The sequence below is a fragment of the Mixophyes fleayi genome, chromosome 3, assembly GCF_038048845.1.
Source record: "Mixophyes fleayi isolate aMixFle1 chromosome 3, aMixFle1.hap1, whole genome shotgun sequence".
NCBI classification, from domain to species: Eukaryota; Metazoa; Chordata; class Amphibia; order Anura; family Limnodynastidae; genus Mixophyes; species Mixophyes fleayi.
The window spans coordinates 131986269-132013352 of NC_134404.1; the positions used below are offsets into that span (position 1 = coordinate 131986269).

Genomic DNA, 27084 nt, shown 5'->3' on the forward strand with positions numbered 1-27084 from the left:
GAACTCTTTGACCGTATAAAGGGGGCCAAGATATTTATCAAGTTGGACCTTAGAGGAGCCTATAATCTTATCAGAATCAAAGCAGGCGATGAATGTAAAATGAACTTTAACACCCATGACGGCCACTATGAATATCTGGTGATGCTCTTTGGTTTGTGTAACGCTCCACCGGTGTTTCAGAGTTTTGTTAATGAGATTTTTAGGGACCTCCTCTATGACTGTGTTGTAGTCTACCTAGATGACATCTTGATTTTCTCTTAAAATATCCAGTCAAATCGTCTTCATGTGGCAGAGGTTCTCTCATGACTCCGCAACAATCAACTTTTTTGTAAACTTGAAAAATCTTTGTTTGAACAGCCACAGATGTAGTTTCTTGGCTATAAAGTCTCTGGCACGGGACTGGAGATGGATCCGGAGAAAGTGTGAGCCATAATTGAGTGGCTCCTTCCTTTGGGCCTGAAACCTGTACAGCATTTTTTGGGATTTTCAAATTAATATAGACGCTTTATTAAAGGGTATTCTACCATTGTGGCAGCCATTGTGTCCCTTACACGGAAGGGCGCCAATCGTAAATTCTGGCCTCCGGAGGCCCTAAAGGCCTTTGAATTTCTTAAAGAAGCATTCTCTTCAGCACCTATTCTTCAGCAACCCAACAACTCTCAGCCGATTTTTCTTGAAATTGATGCCTCAAATGTAGGAGATGGGGCTGTTCTTTCTCAGAAATCTCATCTTAATCAGTTTCATCCCTGTGCATTTTTCTCCAGGAAATTTCTACCAGTAGAGAAAAATTATGCTATTGGAGATAAAGAGTTACTTGCTATTAAGATAGCCCTGGAGGAGTGGCGCTATCTGTTGGATGGAGCTAGACACCCCATCACTATTTTTACAGATCATAAAAATATTCTGTATTTACAATCTGCTCAGGCTCTAAATCCAAGACAAGCTGGTTTCTTTTTTTTCTTGTTTTGATATCCATATCACATTTAAACCCGGAGAGAAGAACAAACGTGCTGACGCCCTATCTCGGGCTTTCAGTGTTGATGCTAATATTGAGGAAATATCATCTCGTCCTATTCTGGATCCCAAGTGCCTGCTCACATCTACTTTGACTCCTGTCTGCTCACCACCGCCTGAGTAGACTTTTGTTCCGGCTAATCTTCGAAGAAAACTTCTAACATGGTTCCACTCCACTCGCTTTGCTGGTCATACCAGAGTACGCAAGACCATTGAATTGGTTTCTCGGAACTATTGGTGGCCAAAGCTCCACCTTGATGTCAAGGAGTTGGTTTCCTTGTGTGATAATTGTTGCCAACACAAGTCTTCCCGTCAGTCGCCTGTAGGGCAATTAATTCCTCTGCCTATTCCAGACAAATCATGGACTCACCTTAGCATTGACTTTATTACCGACCTACTCCCTAGTAAGAAACATAACAGCATCTGGGTTGTGGTAGATCGGTTTTCAAAGATGGCTCATTTTATTCCACTCATTGGCCTTCCTTCCTCCTCAGTCTTTGCTGTGCAGTTCATTAAGGAAATCTTTCGGTTGCATGGTTGCCCCGCTGAAATCATCTCAGATCGTGGAGTTCAGTTTGTGTCTAAGTTCTGGCGAGCCTTGTGTAAACTTCTTGGCATCCAGTTGAATTTTTTATCTTCCTATCACCATCAGTCTAATGAACAGACTAAGCGCATTTATCAAGATTTAGAGACCATCCTCAGAATGATTTCCTCTGCTAATCAAGATGATTGGGTAGATCTTCTACCTTGGGCTGAATTTGTACATAACAATGCCCTTCACGAAATAACTTCTGCATCACCCTTTTCAATTGTGTATGGCATCCATCCATCCTTCCCTAAGTTTACTTTATTTTCACTCTACACCTGTCTCCGCTGGGCTGCTATATTGCAGGCTGAACTCTTCAAGCTGCACCTGTCTCCATTGTGCTGCTACACTACGGGCCGTACTACTCAAGCTGCACTTATCTCCGTTACCCTGCTGGCTGGACTGTTCACGCTGCACCTATCCTTATTGTGACGCTATACTACTGGCTGAATTGCTCAAGCTGCGACTGTCTCCATTGTGTCGCTACACTACAGGCTGTACTGCCCAAGCTGCACTAGTCTCCGTTATCCTGCTGGTTGAATTGTTCACTCTGCATCTGTCTTCACACCGCCATTTGGCTGAAGAGCTTAGGCTCCACCTGTATCCATCATGCTGCTGGCCAAAGAGCTTACACTCCATCAATCTCCACTGGCCCGCTGGCCAAAGAGCTTACATTCCATCTGCTTCCATTGTGTCTCTTCATAACATCTTATTAGTTATTCACCTAGGGTCTCGCCTGACACTCCTGGTAGGGACCGCAACCTGCGGGCGGACACGGCTAAGTCCAAATCACCTTGCGGTGGTCACTGGTTAATACCATCCGTCCGTAAGACTCCGCGCCCTGCTGGGAGTAGTAGCGCCAAGTTGGGCAGACCCAAGAATCCAGTTTACCAAACAGTGATAAACATCCATATAGACCTGCTGGGCTTCGCCCGTCAAATAAGGAGCCAGTTTCTTCACCCATTCACCCGTTGGCCACTTAAGATGTGTCGCTATCCTTTCAAACAATAACAAAAACTGTATGTCGTCTGAGGAGGTCATCCTTTGCAAGACAGCAGGTTTGTGCTCCCTTTGTCGGAGCTGACTAAGCTATGCCATAGCAGTCTTTTACTTTCCACCTGGGCCTCGGTGATGCCTAGCATTTGGCCCTGTGTGGCATTCACATTAATTACAGCTTAAATGATTTTCTCCATCTCGTTATCCGGTCAATTATTGTCGATGAGGAGAAAAAAATCAAGCACTGGGATGGGACAAGACTAGACTTTTAACACCTAGCCATGCGATTTCAGTATTTCAGCTGTCGGCTGAGTCAGAAAAAGAGAGGCAGATCCCACCTTTATCAAAAGGTTTTCCAGGTACAGTATGAATGTCACCCTTTTTGACCTTAAGAGAGCTGCCATGATTTTTGTGAATACCCTTGGTGTTTTGGCCAGACCAATGGGTAATGCTCTGTACCGGTAATGAGATTTCTTCACAGCAAACCTGAGAAAGCTGTGATGTCTCTCCAGATTGGGATAAGAAGATGCGCATATTTTATGTCCATGGAAGCAAGAAATTTGTCTCGCTCCATGTGGCACAACAGCGCAACACAATTTGATGCACCAATGTAGAGCCAGACTTCCACAGTGTATTTAATTATGTCAGTACCAATGGAAAACTAGCAAAAAGAGTGCTGCGACAGAATGCAGTGGGTAAATAAAGTCAGTACTTAATAGAAGGGAAGAGTACAGTGACAGTGACTATTAAGTCAGTGCTCAATAGCCCAAATAGAAAAGAGTTCAGTGACATAACACAATAGCAGCTGAAGCAGTATCCCACCATATACTGTATTTCAGAAGGGAGAGCACACACACAGCCCACAGCTACACTAATAATGGAATGTCATATGTCAAGTACTCCTAGGCAATACAGTTTCTATATACAGGGCTAAAATTGCAGCCAGCATAGAAACATTTTCTGGCACCACATGAGGTGAGCAGCAGAGAGTGATTTCTGATAGGCTTTTCTCATTAAAAGCCTGCCTAGAAGAAGGTGCTACACTGGGGAAAAGTTTTCGCCCTCTTTTGGCCCATTCCAGACCTAGCGCCGTTAATAGGGCAAATCTCCTTTCCAGGTCTGACCTATTGAGGAGCTTAACTAGTGGTGGTCCTTATTCCCAGCTCTTTTTCTAAGGCAGGACACAGCAGCCAGGCTGGACCATGATAAGCCCTGTCCTAGCCTCACATCTGAAGGGACTGGGGCTGTATTGCTAGGTGCCTCGGCACCAGGAGTGTAGTAATTGTAGCCGGAGCCATGCTCATTGCCTTGTGGTCCCCATCTCCGTATTCTCTAGTGACCCTCCCATAAGCCACTAGAATAAGAATCTGGAATGGCAGAGAAGTGATCAACCAGCATTTATGCCCACATCTCAAGCAGTGTTTTCAATGAGAACACTGATGTCTCTGCATAACACCAAATGCTAAAAAAATTGTCCCCTACTCCTTGGGCACAAATAATGAAAATTGAGTACTTACAGTGAAGGGGACAAAGAAGGAGAGGAGAAAATTCAGACAAGTTTTAGTCTTATGTTCTTTGCCTTCTAGATCCCATAGTTAAAGAGTGTCGCCCAAAGATGATAAAAAAAAAAAAAATTTTTTGTCTGCAGCATCCTTATAGCCATTCTAGCATATATCTTTATCTGATACTGATTTCAAAGATATATCTCTTTTAGTCATTGATCACAGATATTAAACAAAGACAGAAGTCCATCACTGATATCAAGAAGATATATAAATATATACCAGACTAGAAGGAAAAAGAGAGGTCAATACTTGATCTGCACTTTTATGTACAAATTATATTAATGTAACACTTAACACAATTGAAAATTCTTTGTTTTATTTAACAAGAGATTTTTTTCAAAGAAACCGAAATTTTGTAAATGTAAAAATCCTCTTTTCTCTTTCATACAATCTGGGGACACTTCTAACATGGGACTTTCTAAAACAGCTCCCTAAGGGAGAGAGCGTTGTGTTAACCTTGCACACAAACCCTTGCGAACATAGCTCATGTCCAAAGCTGCAAAAATATTGACATGATAAAACTGGGTCAAAGTGTGGACAGAAGAACAGGTGGCCATCCGGAAAAGCTGATCCACTGATGCCCCATTGCATATAGCCCAAGAGACCGACACAGAGTAAGTGGAATGGCCAGCCCTTTTTGTGAGCCTTGTACAAAACAAAAAGGGAATTAGTCTGCCACAAAGCAGATATTCTGTCCACATAAACTATCAGAGCATGGACAACATCCAACAAGGCTGAGGATCCCGGACCCTAAGAGGCAGCAGTCTGTTGGAATACAAGGACCACAATCTCCTGAAAGAGGTGAAACCATAAGCAAACTTCGGCTGGAAGGAAGGAACTGTGCACAACACAGAAAACCAGAAAAGGCCAAGGGCAGGAAACAGCACCAAGTTCCTAAACTCCCCTCGCAGAAGCGATGGCGATGAGAAAGACAACTTTCCACATCAGGAACTGAAGCTTAACTGACTCAAACAGCTCAAAAGTAGAAATCAGAAGAACCTCAAGAACCAAGGTTAGGTCCCATGGTAATGAGGATGGCACGTAAGGAGATTGGATTGTAAGCTTGCTTACCTCTCTGTCTGTATGTATTACTCAGTATTGTTTTATTAATGTTTGTTCCCAATTGTAAAGCACTACGGAATTTGCTGGCACCATATAAATAAATGTTGATGATGATGATGATGATGATGATGTGCAGAAAACCCCGGAGGAAGGTCTGTTTCTCCGGAATCCTAGCCACCCACTGCTGAAAATAGGTAGAAAGTGCTGACACTTGCACCTTCAAAGACCTAAGCAGGAGGCCTGCATTCAATCCATCTTGCAAGAAGACCAGGAATAGGTTATCTGAAATTCTTATGCATGACAGGTCCTCCACTAAAACCAATTGATGTAGGTCCACCATACTCTATGGTAATTTTGGGAGGACACCAGTTTTCTGGCCTTCAACATGGTATCTACCACATGGAATGATAGACCACTGGAACTCCAGAGGCTGGCATCAATAGCCATGCCAGTAAGCCGGTCGCGGAAGGTCCTGGTGTCGAAAGGGACCCTGGAGATCATCGTGAGAAGGCAGATGACACCCCAGAACCACCATCATATACAGGATGTCTGTGTACCAGGCTCGACAGGGCCAATTGGGGGCAATCAGGATCACTGGAATCTCTTCCTGCTTGACCCAATGTAGTACTTAGGGAAGCATCGGGATGGGGTGAAACAGATATCCTCTTACCTATCTTTCTCCCCCTCCTCCTGTATTAGCTGGTAATATATCTCCTAATCAAGGTTACCCACACTCCTCCACTACACATTTATCAGAACACTACCGATATCTAGCAAACCTCAAACGCATCTCTTCTCTTCCACAGTCCTTTAAATGTACCATTTAGAATGCACATTCTGTTTGTAACAAACTTACCTCCATACATAATCTCTTCCGCTCAAACAACCTCAACCTTCTGGCAATAACCGAATCATGGCTTACACAATCAGTCACTGCCTCACCTGCAGACCTTTCACATGGTGGTGTTAGGAACAGCAGGTAACTGCTGTTTTCGTTTTGGCTGCTGCAGTGTTGTTCTCAGCCTAGTTTCCCCACGGTTGCTTTTACGTGCTCTTGTTCCTGTGAATATTTCACTCTTGTCTGATTTTCGGTTCTGACCTCTGTCCGTAACCTGACTACCCCTGATTGACACCTGAATAGATCTTTTCCCTGTGAGTCCTACTCCATTTTAATTGCTGCCTTGACCGACCCCTTGCCTGTTTTATGTCTTCTTCCATGAGATCACCTTTCAGCCGTAGGATTGTGGTGCCATCTCTCCACTCCATTGGACTCACCTGTGTCAGCTGTTTTCTACCATCCGGAATTACAGCTCGATCTGCCTCTGCACACTCCCTTGCACTGTGTGTTGCTCTCCAGTGCCAAGCTATTATACTGGTGGATCCTGGTACTACATCCTTCTGCAACCCAGTATTTCTGCTTATTCTGGTCCAGGTGCATCCTGTATCCCCATTGCAAGAAAGTTCTCAGTCAGCATCCCACTACCAAATTGTCCGTGGTGCCCACCTACCCGAATTAAGTTACCACTACTCGAGATTAAGTCCTGGGGACAACCAAGTACATATCTGGTTCCATGGGAACGGGGATTGCTATGGTCGTCTACAACAGGCTCTGGAAACTTAACTCGCAGGGTGATTTGTGGCTAGTGGCCTCCATTTCACCCACACCTCCAGACCTGGAGGCAGACAAGGAAGTGGGGTTGGACTACTTCACTCCCCACAGTGCACATTCACATCTTTTGAAGTACATGCTATTTGGATTTTTAATTCATTCTCTATGCATGTTGCTAGGATCTATCGCCCCACGGAGCACTTCAACAATTTCTTGAGGATTTCTCTGCATGGCTCCCTCACTTCTTATCTTCTGACATCCCCACCACCATCATGGGTGATTTCAACATCCCAATTGCTAATCCACATTCCAATGCTGCTTCCAAACTATTCTCTCTAACCTCCTCCCTCGAATTTGCCTAGTGGGTTTAATCATCTACTCATCTAAACTCTGTTAATCTCCAACAGTTTTCCACCTCTCTTCAACACCTTCTCTCCTAAATCGCCACAGTATCGACAATAGGCAGTTCCTCATTTTCACCATACCCTAGCACGAGCCCTTGATCAAGTGACTCCAGCAAATATTCATACTTCACGTCAAATTCTATGTCAGCCGTTGCCCACTAAAGTAATATGCAACCTTTAAAAAATTCCCGTAAAGAAGAACGTAACTGGCGTAAATCTCGTACCTCTAATGATTTCTTTACATATTCTGATATCTACTACTCCTATTGAAATGCTCTGGACACTACAAAACAAACATACTACCAATCTCTCATCTATGCTCAGGCTTCAAACCACAAACACTTATTTAACACATTTAAGTCCCTTCTAAAACCTTCCAACCACGATCATGACATTTGATCCCTCTCAAATTATCACCCATGCCCCTTCAAGCTTCTAGATAGACTTGTCTACACAGGCCTCACACGCTTCCTTTCCGCAAACAACCTATTGGATCCTTTTCAGGCTTTCGCTCTCAACACCACACAGACTGCATTGAAGGTTGTCAATGATTTGATCACAGCTAAAAGCAAAGATAATTACTCACTTCTAATTCTCCTGGATCTCTCTGTTGTATTCAACACTGTTGACCACTCTTTCATACAAACACTACAATCCCTAGGTCTTCAAGACACTATCATATCCTGGTTCTCATCCTGCCTTTCTAATCACTCTTTCAGTGTTAATTTCTCTGGATCCACCTCTGCTCCGCTTCCTTTATCAGAAGTCCCACAAGGCTCAGTACTAGGTCCTATGCTGTTCTCTATCTATACCACTTCTCTTGGAAAACTAAAAAGCTCCTTCAGATTTCAGTATCATTTTTTATATGGATGAATAGATTTATCTGTCCTCTCCTGATTTTACGCCATCTGTGTTGTCCCTTGTTACTGACTGTCTTTCTGCCATTTCATCTTGGATTTCCTATCACCAGCTCAAACTCAATCTCTCAAAAACAGAGTTAATAATATTCCCACCCAGCAACAGATGTTACCTACCTGACATTTTTATTTCTGTGGACAAAATTACCATAAATCCCACACCACAAACTCACTGCCTAGGTGTAATTCTTGACTTGCAACTATCCTTTGTTTCCCACATCGTCTCTATATTGAAATCATGTTACATACTGATGAAGAGTACATAAATAATCTATTATTTATGTTTCACTTTCTAACATATATCAGAAGATAGCCATAGTTGAATGAGCACACTGAACAAAACCTTCCTTCCCCCACTGGGAAACATGAGGCTTGTATATACTTGAGAAACAGGTTTGGAGCAATTGGTTGTCACGCTGTAGGCCTATGAGGCTGAAGATAATATGACACTAACCGGTATTGGTGCCACTGGTCAAACAGGCGCGGAGTCTAACGTAACGTGCTGGACTTCGCAGCAGAGAGCATGCAGGTCGCGGTCCTATTAGCCAGTTACCAGTGTAGCGTAGAGAGGTCAGACGGTTCCGGGTCACAGCAGTCAGGAATATCAGGTACAAAAGGGTAATCCAAAGGAATAGTCGTCAAGCCGAAGTCACAGTACAGAATGGGTCACACAGAAGAGTAGAATGGTCGCCAAGCCAGGGTCACAACAGGTAATCAGGAATCAGAATACTCAGGAGTATGGAGGAAATAGGGAAGCCAGGAACACTGGTGGTGAACCTGTTACTCTGGCACCCTAATGGCACCAGAGGCAGGTTTAAATAGGATCCAGACTGAATTGATTGGTGGAGAGTGGAGGAGGCAGCGGGAACAGGAGTAGTGTCACGTTGCCTAGCAACAGAAGTGAGACCAGGACGCATGCGCCCGCTACCCGGAAGTCCTGCGGCAGCCGACGGGGGGATCAGACGTCCGTTCCCCGTCTGACAGGGAATCAGCGGGGACGGCGTCTGACAGTACACCCTCCCCTCCTCCCTTTCAGAGAAGGATTGCCTTTCCTCAGAAATTTTGCGAGGAGACGAGGAGCATGAAGGTCGGCTTCTGAGACCCACGATCCCTCCTCCGGACCGTGACCTCTCCAGTGTACGAGATACTGAGGTTTGCGCTGGAAGAAACATCTCTTCAGAATCCTCTCGATCTCGAATTCATCCCCTAAAGATGTTTTAATAGGTGGAGGAGGAGCAGGTTCTCTGAAGAATTCGTTGAGAATCAGCGGTTTCAGCAATGAAATATGAAATGTGTTATGGATTCTAAGAGACGGAGGTAATGCAAGTTTAAAGGAAACAGGATTGATGACTTGTGATATGGCAAAAGGACCAATACACTTAGGAGCCAATTTCATGGATGGAACTTGAAGTCGAAGGTTGCGTGTAGACAACCAAACACGGTCTCCTACCCTTAGTACCGGAGCAACTCTTCTATGAAGATCAGCCGCTTTCTTCTGTCTCTGTACAGAAGTAGACAGTGCTTCTTTGGTTTGAGACCAGATTTGAAAGAAGTCCTGGATGAGAGTATCAGCCGCTGGTACTAGAGAGGAGGGAGCTTCGGACAAGAGAGGAGGAGTGGGATGTCTGCCGTAGATAATGAAAAATGGAGAATGCCCAGAGGAGGAATGTAGAAGATTGTTGTGGGCGAATTCGGCCCAATACAGAAGATCATTCCATGTCGTTTGATGATCAGAAGCAAAACACCGTAGAAAACACTCCAAGGGCTAGATTTACTAAGCTGCGGGTTTGAAAAAGTGGGGATGTTGCCTATAGCAACCAATCAGATTCTAGCTGTCATTTTGTATAAGGTACTAAATAAATGAAAGCTAGAATCTGATTGGTTGCTATAGGCAACATCCCCACTTTTTCAAACCCGCAGCTTAGTAAATCTAGCCCGAAGTCTTGATTCACTCGTTCTGTTTGTCCGTTAGTCTGGGGGTGATATCCGGAAGAAAATTTGAGACTGACTCCAATCTTTTTACAAAAAGCTCTCCAGAACTTAGCGACAAATTGTACCCCTCTGTCAGAAATGATCTCTTGAGGGCATCCATGAAGACGGAAGATGTTCTTTAGAAACAAATCTGCGAGTTTAGGAGCTGAAGGGAGTCCTTTTCAAGGAGTGAAGTGTGACATTTTTGAAAAGCGGTCCACCACGACCCAGATGGTATTGTAGCCATTGTTCAAAGGGAGATCGGTGATGAAGTCCATCGTAATGCTGGTCCAGGGAGAATCCGGAATAGGCAGAGGAAGGAGAAGACCAGGAGGGCTTTGTCTTGGCACCTTGTGGCGTGCACAAACCGAACATGCAGATACGAATTTTAGAACATCTGAAGCCAGTTTAGGCCACCAATAATATCTGGAGAGGAATTCTTTGGTTCTCTTGTAACCGGCATGGCCGGCAAATTTGGACTCGTGAGCCCAACATAGTAGTTTAGAGCAGAGATGAGGTTCCACGAATGAACGCCCTGGAGGGGGTGAGATTACTGAAGAATTGGTGATGGCCACTGTTTGTATTGGATTTAGAATCATTTTGTTGTCTAAACAAGTGAGAGTACCGTCATTCTCAAAGGACCTGGAGAGAGCATCGGCCTTGGAATTTTTGGAACCGGGACGAAAGGTGAGAATGAGTTGGAACCTGGCAAAGAAAAGAGACCAGCGAGCTTGACGGGGGTTAAGACATTGTGCCTCCTGGAGATAAGTAAGATTTTTATGATCTGTCATGACCGTGACTGGATGTAAGGCACCCTCTAGTAAGCGACGCCACTCCTCAAGGGCAATCTTGATGGCTAATAGTTCCTTGTCACCGATTCCATAATTTAGTTCAGTGCTAGAGAATTTCTTAGACAGGAATCCACAAGTTTCTAATGTTCCTGAAGCAGATTTTTGGGAAAGTATAGCTCCAATCCCAACTGAAGAAGCGTCCACTTCAATAAAAAACGGTCTCCCTTGGTCTGGCTGTTTGAGTATAGGGGTCGAAAGAAATGCATCTTTAAGAGTTTTGAAGGCCAATATGGCTTCGACAGGCCATGGTTTGCTGCAGGCACCTTTTCGATTTAACGCTGTAATTGGACAGATAATGGATGAAAAGCATTTAATGAACTGCCGGTAATAATTGGCAAAGCCGATAAAGCGTTGGGTAGCTTTGAGACCAATAGGTAATGGCCAGTTGACAATGGCCTTCACTTTCTGTGGATCCATCAGCAGGCCGGTGCCAGAAACTATGTATCCTAGAAATAGAACTTGTGAACGCTCAAAAAGGCATTTCTCCAGCTTGCAATATAAGGAATGTTTCCGGAGGCGAGAAAGAACAGTCTTGACATGGAGACGATGAACATGTAAGTCAGATGAAAATATCAAAATATCGTCCAGGTAGACAACTACAAATTGATACAGAAGATCTCTGAAGATCTCGTTGACAAAATCTTGAAACACTGCAGGAGCAATACAAAGTCCAAACGGCATAACTAAATACTCATAGTGCCCGTCACGGGTGTTAAATGCCGTTTTCCACTCATCGCCCTTTCGAATGCGGATTAAGTTGTAGGTCCCTCTGAGATCTAATTTAGAGAAGATTTTGGCTCCTTTAATCCGGTCGAACAATTCAGTGATCAATGGGAGCGGATAGCGGTTCTTGATGGTAATATCATTAAGACGGCGGTAGTCTATGCGCGGTCTTAATGAACCGTCTTTTTTTTTACAAAAAAGAATCCGGCTCCTGCTGGCGAGGTAGACTTTCTGATAAATCCTCTTTGAAGGTTATCTGATATAGATAGAGACATTGCCTTAGTCTCAGGGAGAGCCAGAGGATAAACTCTACCTTTGGGAATAGTTTTGCCGGGAATTAGCTCAATAGGACAATCCCATGCTCGATGTGAAGGGAGCGTCTCTGCAGCGGTTTTGCTAAAGACATCAATTAAAGTCTAAATACGGCTCTGGTAGTTTGAGGTGGGAATCCAGAGAGAGACAAGGAAGTTGGTTACGAGGAAGTATTTTCGAGAGGCATTGATTGAAGCATGAGGAGCCCCAGGAGGTAACTTGAGCGAGCCCAATCGAATTGTGGTGAATGTTTCCTGAGCCATGGTAGTCCTAGAATGATGGAATTAACGGACTGTGGGATAACCAGGAACTGAATCCACTCTTGATGGAGAACCCCTACCTGCAACTGAACTGGAGCAGTAGTGTCAGTGATGGAACCGTTGCTGACACGTTACCGTCAACTGCAGTAAGAACCAGAGGTTGCGGCAATGTAGTGCAGGGTATGTGAAGCTTCGACACCAGAGTGGCAGAGATAAAATTTCCTGCAGATCCGGAATCCACAAAAGCAGAACAATTTAGGGAAGAGTCCGAAAATGAGAGGGTGACAGGCATCAGAAAACTGTTATCTTTGGAAGGAGAGGGAGAATGGAGACATGAACCTAGAACAACCTCCCTGGTGTTGCCTAGGCGGTGAAGTTTTCCGGCCTCTTGGGACAAGAAGATAGCAGATGACCGGATTCTCCACAGTACAAACACAAACGATTCTTGATCCTGCGTTCTCTCTCATCCCGTGACAGGCGAGAGCGTCCAATTTGCATTGGCTCTTCCGCTGGGAGAGCTGGAGATTGAAAACGAGGAGCCAAACGTACAGTGCGACAACCTTGGACCCTCTCCTGAGAGCGCTCTTGAAGGCGAATGTCTACCTTGACACACAAAGAGACCAAGTCGTCAAGCTTGGATGGAAGCTCTTGCGAAGCCAGTGCATCCTTGATAGGGTCTGACAGGCCTTGCCAATAGGTGGCGGAAAGAGCTTCATCATTCCAGCCTAATTCTGAGGCTAAGGTACGGAACTGAACCGCGTATTGACCTGCAGTTAAAGAACCTTGGCGAAGAGCTAGCAAACTGGATGCAGCCGAAGACACACGACCAGGTTTATCAAATACCCTCTGGAAGTTCTCAATGAAAGTGTCAGAATGAAGGAGAGATCCGTCTCTTCATTCCCACAGTGGCGAGGCCCAAGCTAGGGCCTGTCCCGTCAGGAGGGAAATTATATAGGCCACCTTAGCTCTCTCAGATGCGAAGTTTTCCGGTAAAAGTTCGAACTGGATGGAACACTGATTTAGGAATCCATGGCATCCTTTGGGATTACCGTCGTATTTCTCTGGGGTTGGAATCCGTAGTGTTCTAGAGGTAGCCAGTGCTGCGCTTGGTGGAGCAGCAGCCGGAGCAGGCTCAGGAACTGGGGCTGCTGCCTGAGAAGTGCTCAGGGCATCCAGGCGGGAAATCACTCCTTGTAAACACTGCAGGAGTTGTGCTTGGTTGGCCTCCTGGCGTTCTACCCGTACTCCTAAATGGATGAGCAGATCTCGGGATGAGGGTTCTCCGGTACCGTCAGTCATGGCCAGAGTAAACTGTCACGCTGTAGGCCTATGAGGCTGAAGATAATATGACACTAACCGGTATTGGTGCCACTGGTCAAACAGTCGCGGAGTCTAACGTAGCCCTGGTGTTCACCAGGGACCCCCGCAAGGAGGTTTGGACTTCGCAGCAGAGAGCACGCAGGTCGCGGTCCTATTAGCCAGTTACCAGTGTAGCGTAGAGAGGTCAGACGGTTCCGGGTCACAGCAGTCAGGAATATCAGGTACAAAAGGGTAATCCAAAGAAATAGTCGCCAAGCCGAAGTCACAGTACAGAATGGGTCACACAGAAGAGTAGAATGGTCGCCAAGCCGGGGTCACAACAGGTAATCAGGAATCAGAATACTCAGGAGTATGGAGGAAATAGGGAAGCCAGGAACACTGGTGGTGAACCTGTTACTCTGGCACCCTAATGGCGCCAGAGGCAGGTTTAAATAGGATCCAGACTGAATTGATTGGTGGAGAGCGGAGGAGGCAGCGGGAACAGGAGTAGTGTCGCGTTGCCTAGCAACGGAAGTGAGACCAGGGCACATGTGCCCGCTACCCGGAAGTCCTGCGGCAGCCGACGGGGGGATCAGACGTCCGTTCCCCGTCTGACAGGGAATCAGCGGGGACGGCGTCTGACATTGGTCAGTAATTAACATATGAAAGACTGTAGCCTGGTTCCTGTGAAAGGTAGTCTCCGCCCACAAGAGGGTGTTTACACATTTAAAGAAGGATAAAGCTCTTTCTATTCATGCTTTTGTCCCCAGACTGATGGGACATGCTGCCATTGCTCCTAGTTGGACATGCAGGGAAGTGAGTTACATCATGGCCTACAAAGGCCCTAACTAGTAAGAATGATGGAGTTTTGGAATGGAATGAATCAAAGGTGAGTGAGTCTTAATACATAAATGTTATAAATGTTGTAATGTGTTGTTAAATGGAAAATGGTCGAATCTGGATGCATATGTGTAGAGTATATGAGACTGAATGATCATTTGTCGTAAGTGATATGAAAGTTTGAATACAGATGTTAAATGTGAACGAATTGCCTGAGTTTAGTGCAAGAGTTATTTTGAGCTTGTGATGGTTTTAATTAGAGATGCTCACTGACCTCTGTGTTTTGGTTTTGGTTTTGGATCTGGATTACCTTTGTGTTTTGATTTTGGTTTTGCCAAACCGCCCTTGCGTGTTTTGGTTTTATTTGGTTTTGTTTTGCAAATTTGTTTAAAAATCAAATTTTTTGGGCATAAAATACCCGAATTTAGTGCTCCACCTGTTTCTTGGATAAGTAATGTAATTGTAAAGCTAATAAATTATCAAAACAACTGTTTAATTCCTGTTAGGCTGTCATTAATTCTACACACAAACCAGATTGTCTTCCTCTCCATCTATGCATATTGGCAATGCAGCCATCGTCTTTGGGTGTATATTACACCCTACACTTATAGTTAAATATGTAAAGAAATGGACAAAGGCAGTTTGGTTTCTGTCTCTACAGGCCCCCCTCACTTGTAGAAAATAGTAAAAAATTCAGCCGTTATAGACTGTACAATATAAATTGAAATGGACAAAGGCAGTTTGGTTTCTGTCTCTATAGGCCCCCCTCCACTTGTAGAAAAGAGTAAAACATTCAGCCGTTATAGACTGTACAATATAAATTGAAATGAACAAAGCCAGTTTGGGGTCAGTCTGTGTATGACACCCTACCCTTATTGAGAAATTGCCAAAACAGCAGCCTTTCAAGACTGTACGTGATATAGAAATGCCCCAAGTCCCTTTCCTATTTGGAGTTAGATTGCACCCTACACTTATACTTATGCTTATACTTATAAGTATACTTATTTTTTTGGGGTGTGTTTTTTTCCCTGATTTAAAAAGACTATGTACTTTTACATAGGCTTTACCAGATGACGTACTGGGAACACTACAATCAGGACTGGTGCCAGCACCTGCTTGCTGTTTCTGCTGATATGTGGACTGCTTTGAATCCATTTTAATGAGACCAAACCACTTGTAGTGCAAAATATTGTATAGATACTGCTGATTAATATCACTTTGACAGCCAGAAAAATTTGTGTTTCACACTGGGGAATATGGGATACCCCAAAGCACTTGTAGTGCAAAATATTGTATTAGATAGATACTGCTGACAAATATGACTTTTTGTGACAGCCAGAAAAATTAGTGTAAAACACTGGGGAGTATTGAACACCCCAAAGCACTTGTAGTGCAAAATATTGTATTAGATAGATACTGCTGACAAATATGACTTTCTGTGACAGCCAGAAAAATTAGTGTTAAACACTGGGGAATATTGAACACCCCAAAGCACTTGTAGTGCAAAATATTGTATTAGATAGATACTGCTGACAAATATGACTTTTTTTGACAGCCAGAAAAATTAGTCTAAAACACTGGGGAACATTGGAGACCCCAAAGCACTTGTAGTGCAAAAAATTGAAAAATAAGCCTCCTCTATCCTCTTCTCTTCCTGCTCTAACAATTGCTAATAGAATTTGAATTAATAATAGAATTGAATAGATTCGAAATGAAAGAATAATAGAAAGAATAAGGTGTACAATTATTGCTCTGTCCCTGTGCTAATACAGCCTGTGACCTAACCCTGCTCTCTCCCTCTGTCAAATGGCGATGGATTGCTGTGGAGGCTGGTATTTATGCTTTTCAAATCTCGCGAGAACCGAGCTCAGAAATACGAATGTCACTCACCAGACGGTTAGTGCCTCTGGTTTGGGACATGGGTCTCTCTCTCTCTTGCCAGCGCCTGTTTGCTGCCGTGGCCGTCCACGATCTTGACCAAGGATTGCGCGTGTGCAGAAACCATGAACTGTTAAAAGCTTGCTCATAGTCTCATTGGTCAATCAATCACCTCTCACTACTTAAGGCACCTGTTACTCTATTACCGTTGCCTGTTCTTTGGTTCTTATTCCCTTGTGACTCAGAGGATTTTCCGGTTTCTACTCGTGCTCTCTGTTTGCTGTGGAACATACCTGCGCCTGGACAAGCCTTCTCTCCATATCGTGGTACTACTTGCCAGTTGCAGACCACTCTACGCTACCTTGTTACATACCTGCACCTGGACAAGCCTTCTCTCCATATCGTGGTACTACTTGCCGGTCGCAGACCATTCTACGCTACCTTGTTACATACCTGCACCTGGACAAGCCTTCTCTCCCTATTGTGGTACAACTTGCTAGTCGCAGACCACTCTACGCTACCTGATTACATACCTGCACCTGGACAAGTCATCTCTCCATATCAGTGGTACAACTTGCTAGCCGCAGACCACTCTACGCTACCTTGTTACATACCTGCACCTGGACAAGCCTTCTCTCCCTATTGTGGTACAACTTGCTAGTCGCAGACCACTCTACGCTACCTGATTACATACCTGCACCTGGACAAGTCGTCTCTCCATATCAGTAGTACAACTTGCTAGCCGCAGACCACTTCACGCTACCTTATAACATACCTGCACCTGGACAAGTCGTCTCTCCATATCAGTGGTACAACTTGCTACCCGCAGACCACTTCACGCTACCTTATAACATACCTGCACCCGGACAAGTCTTCTCTCCATATCAGTGGTACAACTTGCTAGCCGCAGACCACTTCACGCTACCTTGTAACATACCTGCACCTACACAAGTCTTCTCTCCATATCAGTGGTACAACTTGCTAGTCGCAGACCACTTCACGCTACCTTGTAACATACCTGCACCCGAACAAGTCTTCTCTTCATATTAGTAGTACAACTTGCTAGCACGCTATCTAGTATTATACCAGCATCTGCACAAGTCTTTACAGTTACCAGCGGGAACATATGCCAGGAGCAGCTTGCCCTACTATTTTGTATGGTACCTGTTATCGTGACTAAAGACTATAGTGCCTCTGAAGTATAGCTGACTCTCCTGCTGCATTATTGATTGGTCCTTCCATAGACTGTATCCAGTTGTCATATATTGGTCTGCTGTATGCTACCTGTGTGCTAATGCACTTTGGAACTTTCTCCTCCTTTTATTACTGCTCATCAGTCTACCATGTTACCATAGTTTCCATTGTTCAAAGACTCTGCATTTATATCATTGACATTCCCTTTCCTATTCAGTTGTACAGTTCCGTATATTCACCACACTTCCCAGAGGGCCGCGACCTGCACAGTGGCAGCCGCTAAAACCATACTCCCTTGCGGGAGTTCCTGGAGAAGACCAGCCACTGTGTTAGACTCCGCGCCTCTGGTAAAGTGGAATTCCACCTGGTGAATTCTGGGTAAAACTCCTAGTGCCCGTGACAACGAATACATCACAATGACGTTTTGCCTCGATTTCGATTCCGAATGGGCGGGAGAGTACCGAGCCACCTCGGTACTCGGATAGGCAAATTTTGGATGGATTCGGATCTTGGGGAACCGAGCCCGCCCATCTCTAGTTTTAATAGTGAAGACTTTGGTTTGGTATGGTTAGTGTTACATAAATACATGCCTTGTAATAATGTTGCAATGATGTGTAGATATAACATAAGTATGGTGCTAGTCTGATTTGTATGTGATAGTGTAGTCCAATAAGACTGCATTGGCAGTAAATTAGGCCATTGCGAGCACATGTATTAAGATGGCTGACACCGTATTTGACTCCTGTAGTGCTGTACAATTCTTGGATTTCCTGTTGTGTTTGGGATAGATTGTTGGTTTAAATGGAGGCATTTGTGTTATACATGGTTCTGTGTTGGTTAAGTTTTGGTCATGGATGCATGGAGGGTGAATGGATGGTTCAGGAAGTGATCATATTGTTAAATATAACGTTTTGTTAGACTGTTGGATTAAAGGGTAGTTTGTAACGCTGAATCTCTGAGTTGAATGAGATATGTGAGATTAATGGAGTGTGCCTGTGTGCTCCCTCCCCCCTCCTCCCCTCTCTACACACACACACACACACACACACACACACACACACACACCTTTAGACAATAGTTAGTCAATACACACACATAATGACTTGTACATTTATAGAACAGGCAATTAATGATATATGGCACCAAAATCTATACTTTGTGTAAAATATTGTTACGCTGTCTACTGTTTCATAATATATACATAAGTTATGCAAATAGAATGTTAATAACACAACACGCTTTAAATGAAGTTATATCTTGCTGTAGTTATTCTTGAAGATATGATCATAAGCTATTATATGAATATTGATCCTGTGGATTTAAGAGAAAAATAAGAATTGTATCTCTTGCGTTAAATCACAAGTACCTTTGCGAGGAGTTGGTTGATGGTAATAGTCATATATAACGGTATTAAATGGTCACGCAAACATTTACAAGAATATTAAAGAGATTAAACCCCATAATCAAGGGAAAAATCCTTTTACACATACATCTAAAAAACATTTCTAGAATATGCACATATCTTACACAATGCACTTGTCTGTTTTTTACAGACTCCAATATAAAATTCTTCTAACATACTAAGGCCATCAACAAAACTGCATCAACATACGCCTCACTTGCCTCAAAATATCTCCCAACTAGACAACTCCATTCTGCATAAGATATGCATCTCTCATCCACTCTCATTACATCCTCCCATTCCCGTTTATAGGAGATTTTTCAAGCTGCACCCTCTGTGTGGAATTCCCTCCCTCACACAATAAGACTTTCCTCTGGTCTACAGAGATGACTGCTACCCACCCCAGGAGGCTTGCATCTGTGGTGACTATCATCCAGGACCACGGGGCAAAGGAATTGCCCACAGTCAACTGGTCCTCCACCAACCACCAATAGAGAGACGAGTCTTGGAAATTAACCAGTGCGTCTGAGAGGCCAATTGAAGATGAAATTCTGACCAGTTAGACAAGAGGTCCCACTGAAACGTCCGAGAATGGAACAAACCATAAAGGTGAATTTTGAAGGAGGAGACTATTTTCACCATCAGATTCATATAGAGGAGGAATGTTTAATGCTCAGGACCCTGCTCACCACGGCCTGAAGAGAACGCACTTTGCTGTCTAGATTCAAAGATAAGGCGAACACAATCCACTGACAGGGAAATACATATATCCCTTTAAAGATGTCAGGAAGTCATATAGCAGACTACAAGAAAATAGAAAGGACAATCCACCTAAGCCCAGCATATAAAAAATTCAGGTATAAGATTTTTTTGTAAAATTTAGCATAATTAATAGCACGGTGTTTTTATCAAGATATTTAACTACCTGCATGATTTGATTGACTCACAGCAGAATACAAAATATATTTTAAACATTAACCTAACCCTTCTTTAAGACACTTACTGGTATAATTAGCTACTGCAAAACTTTTCCCTTTTACTGTTCCTCCAACAAGAGTAGAGACCATAAATGTGTAATAATTCCCAGGAGTCAGTTGATCAAGTGTAGCAGAGGTTGCGCTTACAGTCACACTGAATGTTGAATTCTCCAAGATTTCTATGATATAAGAACTTGCATTTCCAACAGGTGGCTGCCAGCTCAGAGATACAGAAGTGGTAGTGATATTCTCTGCTGCAAAGTTCTTCACTATTTCAGGTACTAATAAGAAACAAAGTAGCAATATATTAATAGGAGAATATAAGGAATATTTTACAATCAAAACATAAAGAATATCATGGGACGTGAGACTTTAGTTTGTTCAAAGATGTTGTTATTGTCATTCGTCTAAAACTTACAAAATTTTCCACCTTACTGCTCACCCAGGAAGGGGAACACATTGTGGAGATGACAATGTTATAAATAGCAATAGAGGACAACACTATTTTACCTCCTCATTGATAGCGCTTCCGATCATTGCAACATTTTCTATAAATGATGCGACTGTAGTCTTGGAAGGCTGGTGTTACTGATACTCAACTATGATTGCCTTGGCTCAAAGGTCAGTACTTCCAAGAGGAAGAGCATAATCTCTCCAGCGCTTGACTTTAACTTTGAATCAACTCTTGCAACACTTCTTACTTGTTTGAGAATGATCATTCGATTGTGGTTGGAGGAAAGAATTGGTACAGCCAAAATGTATCATTTAATTAACAGAATACAATTCGTTAAGGATGCTTTCCTGGATGAAATTTGGGAGGAACCTTTTATCATCTTTATAGCAATGCTTCTAATTTTCTAATCTATAGTAAAAATTAATTAAAATTCTTGCATTGCAAGACAACAGGTAACATTCAATTATCCTTGCTACAATTCAAGCCTATTTCTTGGAATTAATTGCATGTTGCAAAAATATATCTTTGTTCTGGAGCTTCTCTTTCATCCAATCCATCACATATTTGCCATTTTGATCTATTGACTTATTTAGGAATCCTGTTTTAGACTGACATTACAGATATAAATGAAATACATATATTCCTTAATGGATGTCAGGAAGTCATATAACAGGCTACAAGAAAAGAAAAAGGACAATCCACCTAAGTCCTGCATATAAAATCTTCAGGTATAAGATTTTTTTTGTAATATCTCGCATAATTAATAACACTGTGTTTTTCTATCAAGATATCTAACTACCTGTATGATTTGATTGACTCATAAAAGAATCCAAAATATATTTTAAACATTAACCTAACCCTTCTTTAAGGCACTTACTGGTATAATTAGCTACTGCAAAACTTTTCCCTTTTACTGTTCCTCCAACAAGAGTAGAGACCAGGAATGTGTAATAATTCCCAGGAGTCAGTTGATCAAGTGTAGCAGAGGTAGCGCTTACAGTCACACTGAATGTTGAATTCTCCAAGATTTCTATGATATAATAACTTGCATTACCAACAGGTGGCTGCCAGCTCAGAGATACAGAAGTGGTAGTGATATTCTTTGCTGCAAGGTTCTTCACTATTTCAGGTACTAATAAGAAACAAAGTAGCAATATATTAATAGAAGAATATAAGGTATATTTTACAATCAAAATATAAAGAATGCCATGGGACGTGAGACTTTAGTTATTCAAAAATGTTGTGATTGTCAGTTGTCTAAAACATACAAAGTTTTCAACCTAACTGTTCAGCCAGGTAAAGAGTCACATTGTGGAACTGACAGTATTATAAATAGCAACAGAGGACAACAATATTTGACCTCCTCATTGTTTGTGCTTTCGATCATTGCAACATTTTGCGTAAAAGCTGCGATTGTAGTCTTGAAAGGCTGGTTTTATGGACACTCAGCTATGCCTGCTTTGCTTAAAGGTCAGTACTTCCAAGAGGAAGAGTATAATCTCTCCAGCGCTTGACTTTAAACTTTGAATCAACTTATTGCAACACTTCTCACTGGCTCGAGAACGGTCATTGTAGATTGTTGTTGGAAGATAGAATTGGCACTGCCAAAATGTATCATTTAATTAACAGAACACCTTACGTTAAGGATGCTTTCCTGGATGAAAATTTGGGAGGAATCTTTTGTCATCTAAATAGCAATGCTTCTAATTTGATAATCTATAGTAAAAATTAATTAAAATTCTTGCATTCCAAAACAACAGGTCACTTTCAATTATCCTTGCTGCAATTCAAGAGTATTTCTTGGAATTAATTGCATGTTGCAGAAATATATCTTTGTTCTGGAGCTTCTCTTACAGCCAATCCATCATATATTTGCCATTTTGATCTATTGACTTATTTAGGAATCCTGTTTTAGACTGACATTAAAGATATGAATAACATATATATATTCCTTAATGGATGTCAGGAAGTCATATAGCAGGCTACAAGAAGAGAGAAAAGACAATCCACCTAAGTCCTGCATATAATACCTTCAGGTATACGATTTTTTTTGTAATATCTCGCATAATTAATAACACTGTGTTTTTTATCAAGATATCTAACTACCTGTATGATTTGATTGACTCATAACAGAATCCAAAATATAATTTAATCATTAACCTAACCCTTCTTTAAGACACTTACTGGTATATTTAGCTACTGCAAAACTTTTCCCTTTTACTGTTCCTCCAACAAGAGTAGAGACCATGAATGTGTAATAATTCCCAGGAGTCAGTTGATCAAGTGTAGCAGAGGTTGTGTTTACAGTTACACTGAATGTTGAATTCTCCAAGATTTCTATGATATAAGAACTTGCATTTCCAATAGGTGGCTGCCAGCTCAGAGATACAGAAGTTATGGTGATATTCTCTGCTGCAAGGTTCTTCACTATTTCAGGTACTAATAAGAAACAAAGTAGCAATATATTATTAGGAGGATATAAGGTATATTTTACAATCAATACATAAAGAACCTCATGGGATATGAGACTTTATTTATTCAAAAATGTTGTTTTTGTCAGTTTTTAAGAAAACATACAAAGTTTTCCACCTATCTGCTCACCCAGGAAAGGGGCCACATTGTGAAGCTGACATTATTATAAATAGCAATAGAGGACAACACTATTTCCCGTCCTCATTGATAGTGCTTCCGATCATTGCAACATTTTGCATAAATTATGCAATTGTAGTGTTGGGAGGCTGGTGCTATGGACACTCAGCTATGACTGCTTGACTTAAAGGTCAGTACTTCCAAGAGGAAGAGCATAATCTCTAAAGCGCTTGACTCTGAACTACGAATCAACTCTTGCAACACTTCTTACTGGTTTGAGAATGGTCATTGTCAATTGGGGTTGAAAGAAAGAATTGGCACTGCCAAAATGTAATATTTAATTAAAAGAAACACAATATGTTAAGGATGCTATCCTTAATGAAAAGTTGGGAGGAACCTTTTCTCATCTCCATATCAATTCATCTAATTTGCTAATCTATACTAAAAAATTGTTAAAACTCTTTAATTCCAGACAGCAGGTCACTTTCAAATATCTTTGCTGCAATTCAAACCTATTTCTTGGAATTAACTGCATGTTGCAGAAATATATCTTTGTTCTGGAGCTTCTCTTACAGCCAATCCATCATATATTTGCCATTTTGATCTATTGATTTATTTAGGAATCCTGTTTTAGACTGACATTAAAGATATGAATAAAATACATATATTCCTTAATGGATGTCAGGAAGTCATATAGCAGGCTACAAGAAGAGAGAAAAGACAATCCCCCCTAAGTCCTGCATATAATACCTTCAGGTATACGATTTTTTTTTGTAATATCTCACATAATTAATAACACTGTGTTTTTTATCAAGATATCTAACTACCTGTATGATTTGATTGACTCATAACAGAATCCAAAATATAATTTAATCATTAACCTAACCCTTCTTTAAGACACTTACTGGTATATTTAGCTACTGCAAAACTTTTCCCTTTTACTGTTCCTCCAACAAGAGTAGAGACCATGAATGTGTAATAATTCCCAGGAGTCAGTTGATCAAGTGTAGCAGACGTTGTGTTTACAGTTACACTGAATGTTGAATTCTCCAAGATTTCTATGATATAAGAACTTGCATTTCCAATAGGTGGCTGCCAGCTCAGAGATACAGAAGTGGTAGTGATATTCTCTGCTGCAAGGTTCTTCACTATTTCAGGTACTAATAAGAAACAAAGTAGCAATATATTATTAGGAGGATATAAGGTATAATTTACAATCAATACATAAAGAACCTCATGGGATATGAGACTTTATTTATTCAAAAATGTTGTTTTTGTCAGTTTTTAAGAAAACATACAAAGTTTTCCACCTATCTGCTCACCCAGGAAAGGGGCCACATTGTGAAGCTGACATTATTATAAATAGCAATAGAGGACAACACTATTTCCCGTCCTCATCTATAGTGCTTCCGATCATTGCAACATTTTGCATAAATTATGCAATTGTAGTGTTGGGAGGCTGGTGCTATGGACACTCAGCTATGACTGCTTGACTTTAAGGTCAGTACTTCCAAGAGGAAGAGCATAATCTCTAAAGCGCTTGACTCTGAACTACGAATCAACTCTTGCAACACTTCTTACTGGTTTGAGAATGATCATTGTCAATTGGGGTTGAAAGAAAGAATTGGCACTGCCAAAATGTAATATTTAATTAAAAGAAACACAATATGTTAAGGATGCTATCCTTAATGAAAAGTTGGGAGGAACCTTTTCTCATCTCCATATCAATTCATCTAATTTGCTAATCTATACTAAAAAATTGTTAAAACTCTTTAATTCCAGACAGCAGGTCACTTTCAAATATCTTTGCTGCAATTCAAACCTATTTCTTGGAATTAATTGCATGTTGCAGAAATATATCTTTGTTCTGGAGCTTCTCTTACAGCCAATCCATCATATATTTGCCATTTTGATCTATTGATTTATTTAGGAATCCTGTTTTAGACTGACATTAAAGATATGAATAAAATACATATATTCCTTAATGGATGTCAGGAAGTCATATAGCAGGCTACAAGAAGAGAGAAAAGACAATCCACCTAAGTCCTGCATATAATACCTTCAGGTATACGATTTTTTTTGTAATATCTCGCATAATTAATAACACTGTGTTTTTTATCAAGATATCTAACTACCTGTATGATTTGATTGACTCATAACAGAATCCAAAATATAATTTAATCATTAACCTAACCCTTCTTTAAGACACTTACTGGTATATTTAGCTACTGCAAAACTTTTCCCTTTTACTGTTCCTCCAACAAGAGTAGAGACCATGAATGTGTAATAATTCCCAGGAGTCAGTTGATCAAGTGTAGCAGAGGTTGTGTTTACAGTTACACTGAATGTTGAATTCTCCAAGATTTCTATGATATAAGAACTTGCATTTCCAACAGGTGGCTGCCAGCTCAGAGATACAGAAGTTATGGTGATATTCTCTGCTGCAAGGTTCTTCACTATTTCAGGTACTAATAAGAAACAAAGTAGCAATATATTAATAGGAGAATATAAGGTATATTTTACAATCGAAACATAAAGAATGTCATGGGACGTGAGACTTTAGTTGTTCAAGAATGTTGTTATTGTCAGTTGTCTAAAACATACAAAGTTTTCAACCAAACTGTTCATCCAGGAAAGGAGCCACATTGTGGAACTGACAGTATTATAAATAGCAATAGAGGACAACACTATTTGACCTCCTCATTATTTGTGCTTTCGATCATTGCAACATTTTGCATAAAAGCTGCGATTGTAGTCTTGGAAGGCTGGTGTTATGGACACTCAACTATGATTGCTTGGCTCAAAGGTCAGTAATTCCAATAGGAAGAGCATAATCTCTCCAGCGCTTGACTTTAAACTTTGAATAAATTCTTGCAACACTTCTTACTGATTTGAGAATGATCATTGTCGATTGTAGTTGGAAAAAAGAATTGGTACTGCAAAAAGTATCATTTACTTAACAGAACAGAATTCATTAAGGATGCTTTCCTGGATGAAATTTGGGAAGAACCTTTTGTCATTTATATAGCAATGCTTCTAATTTTCTAATCTATAGTAAAAATAAATTTACATTTTTGCATTCCAAGACAACAGGTCAATTTCAAATATCCTTGCTGCAATTCAAGCCTATTTGTTTTAATTAGAGGTATGTTGCAGAAATATAACTTTGTTTTGGAGCTTCTCTTACAGCCAATCCATCACATATTTGCTATTTCGATCGATTGAATTATTTAGGAATCCTGTTTTAGACTGACATTAACGATATCAATGAAATACATATGAGTCCCTTTATAGATGTCATGAAGTCATATAGTAGGCTACAAGAAAATAAAACGGACAAACCACCTAAGCACTGCATATAAAACGTTCAGGTTTAAGATTTTATTGTAAAATCTAGCATAATTAATATCACTGTGTTTTTTATCAAGATATCTAACTACCTGTATCATTTGATTGACTCATAACACAATACAAAATTTATTTTAGACAATATCCTAGGCCTTCTTTAAGTCACTTACTGGTATAATTAGTTAGTACAAAACTTTTTCCTTTTACTGTTCCTCCAACAAGTGTAGAGACCATGAATGTGTAATAATTCCCAGGAGTCAGTTGATCAATTGTAGCAGAGGTTGTGTTTACAGTTACACTGAATGTTGAATTTTCCAAGATTTCTATGATATAAGAAATTGCGTTTCCAACAGTTGGCTGCCAGCTCAGAGATACAGAAGTGGTTGTGATATTCTCTGCTGAAAGGTTTGTCACTATTTCAGGCACTAATAAGAAACAAAGTAGCAATATATTAGAAGGAGAGTATGCTGTATATTTTACAATCAATACATAATGAACCTCATGGGTGTGAAACTTTATTAAAACATGTTGATATTGTCATTTTTCTAAAACATACAAAGTTTTCCACCTAACTGCTCACCCAGGAAAGTGGCCACATTGTGAAGCTGACAGTATTATAAATAGCAACACAGGACATCACTATTTCCCCTCCTCATTGATAGTGCTTCCATTCATTGCAACATTTTGCATAAATGATGCGATTGTAGTTTTGGTAGGCCGGTGTTATGGACACTCAGCTATGACTGCTCGACTTAAAGGTCAGTACTTCCAAGAGAAAGAGAATAATCTTTTCAGCGCTTGACTCTGAACTTTGAATCAACTCATGCAACACT

The 27084-nt window shown here is 41.4% G+C and overlaps 1 protein-coding gene and 1 long non-coding RNA gene across 2 annotated transcripts in view; both read right to left on the minus strand.

Moving 5' to 3' along the window:
• LOC142142512 (receptor-type tyrosine-protein phosphatase H-like) overlaps nucleotides 1-20320 on the minus strand; it is a 46634-nt gene extending 26314 nt beyond the window's left edge. The window contains exons 1-2 of the mRNA XM_075200397.1: nucleotides 20296-20320; nucleotides 19887-20141 (exon numbers count right to left, since the gene is read on the minus strand). Coding sequence (XP_075056498.1) covers nucleotides 19887-20141; nucleotides 20296-20320 — 280 coding nt within the window. The remainder of the gene's footprint in view (nucleotides 1-19886; nucleotides 20142-20295) is intronic.
• LOC142142778 (uncharacterized) overlaps nucleotides 1-27084 on the minus strand; it is a 486911-nt gene that overhangs the window by 111659 nt on the left and 348168 nt on the right. The window lies entirely within an intron of this gene.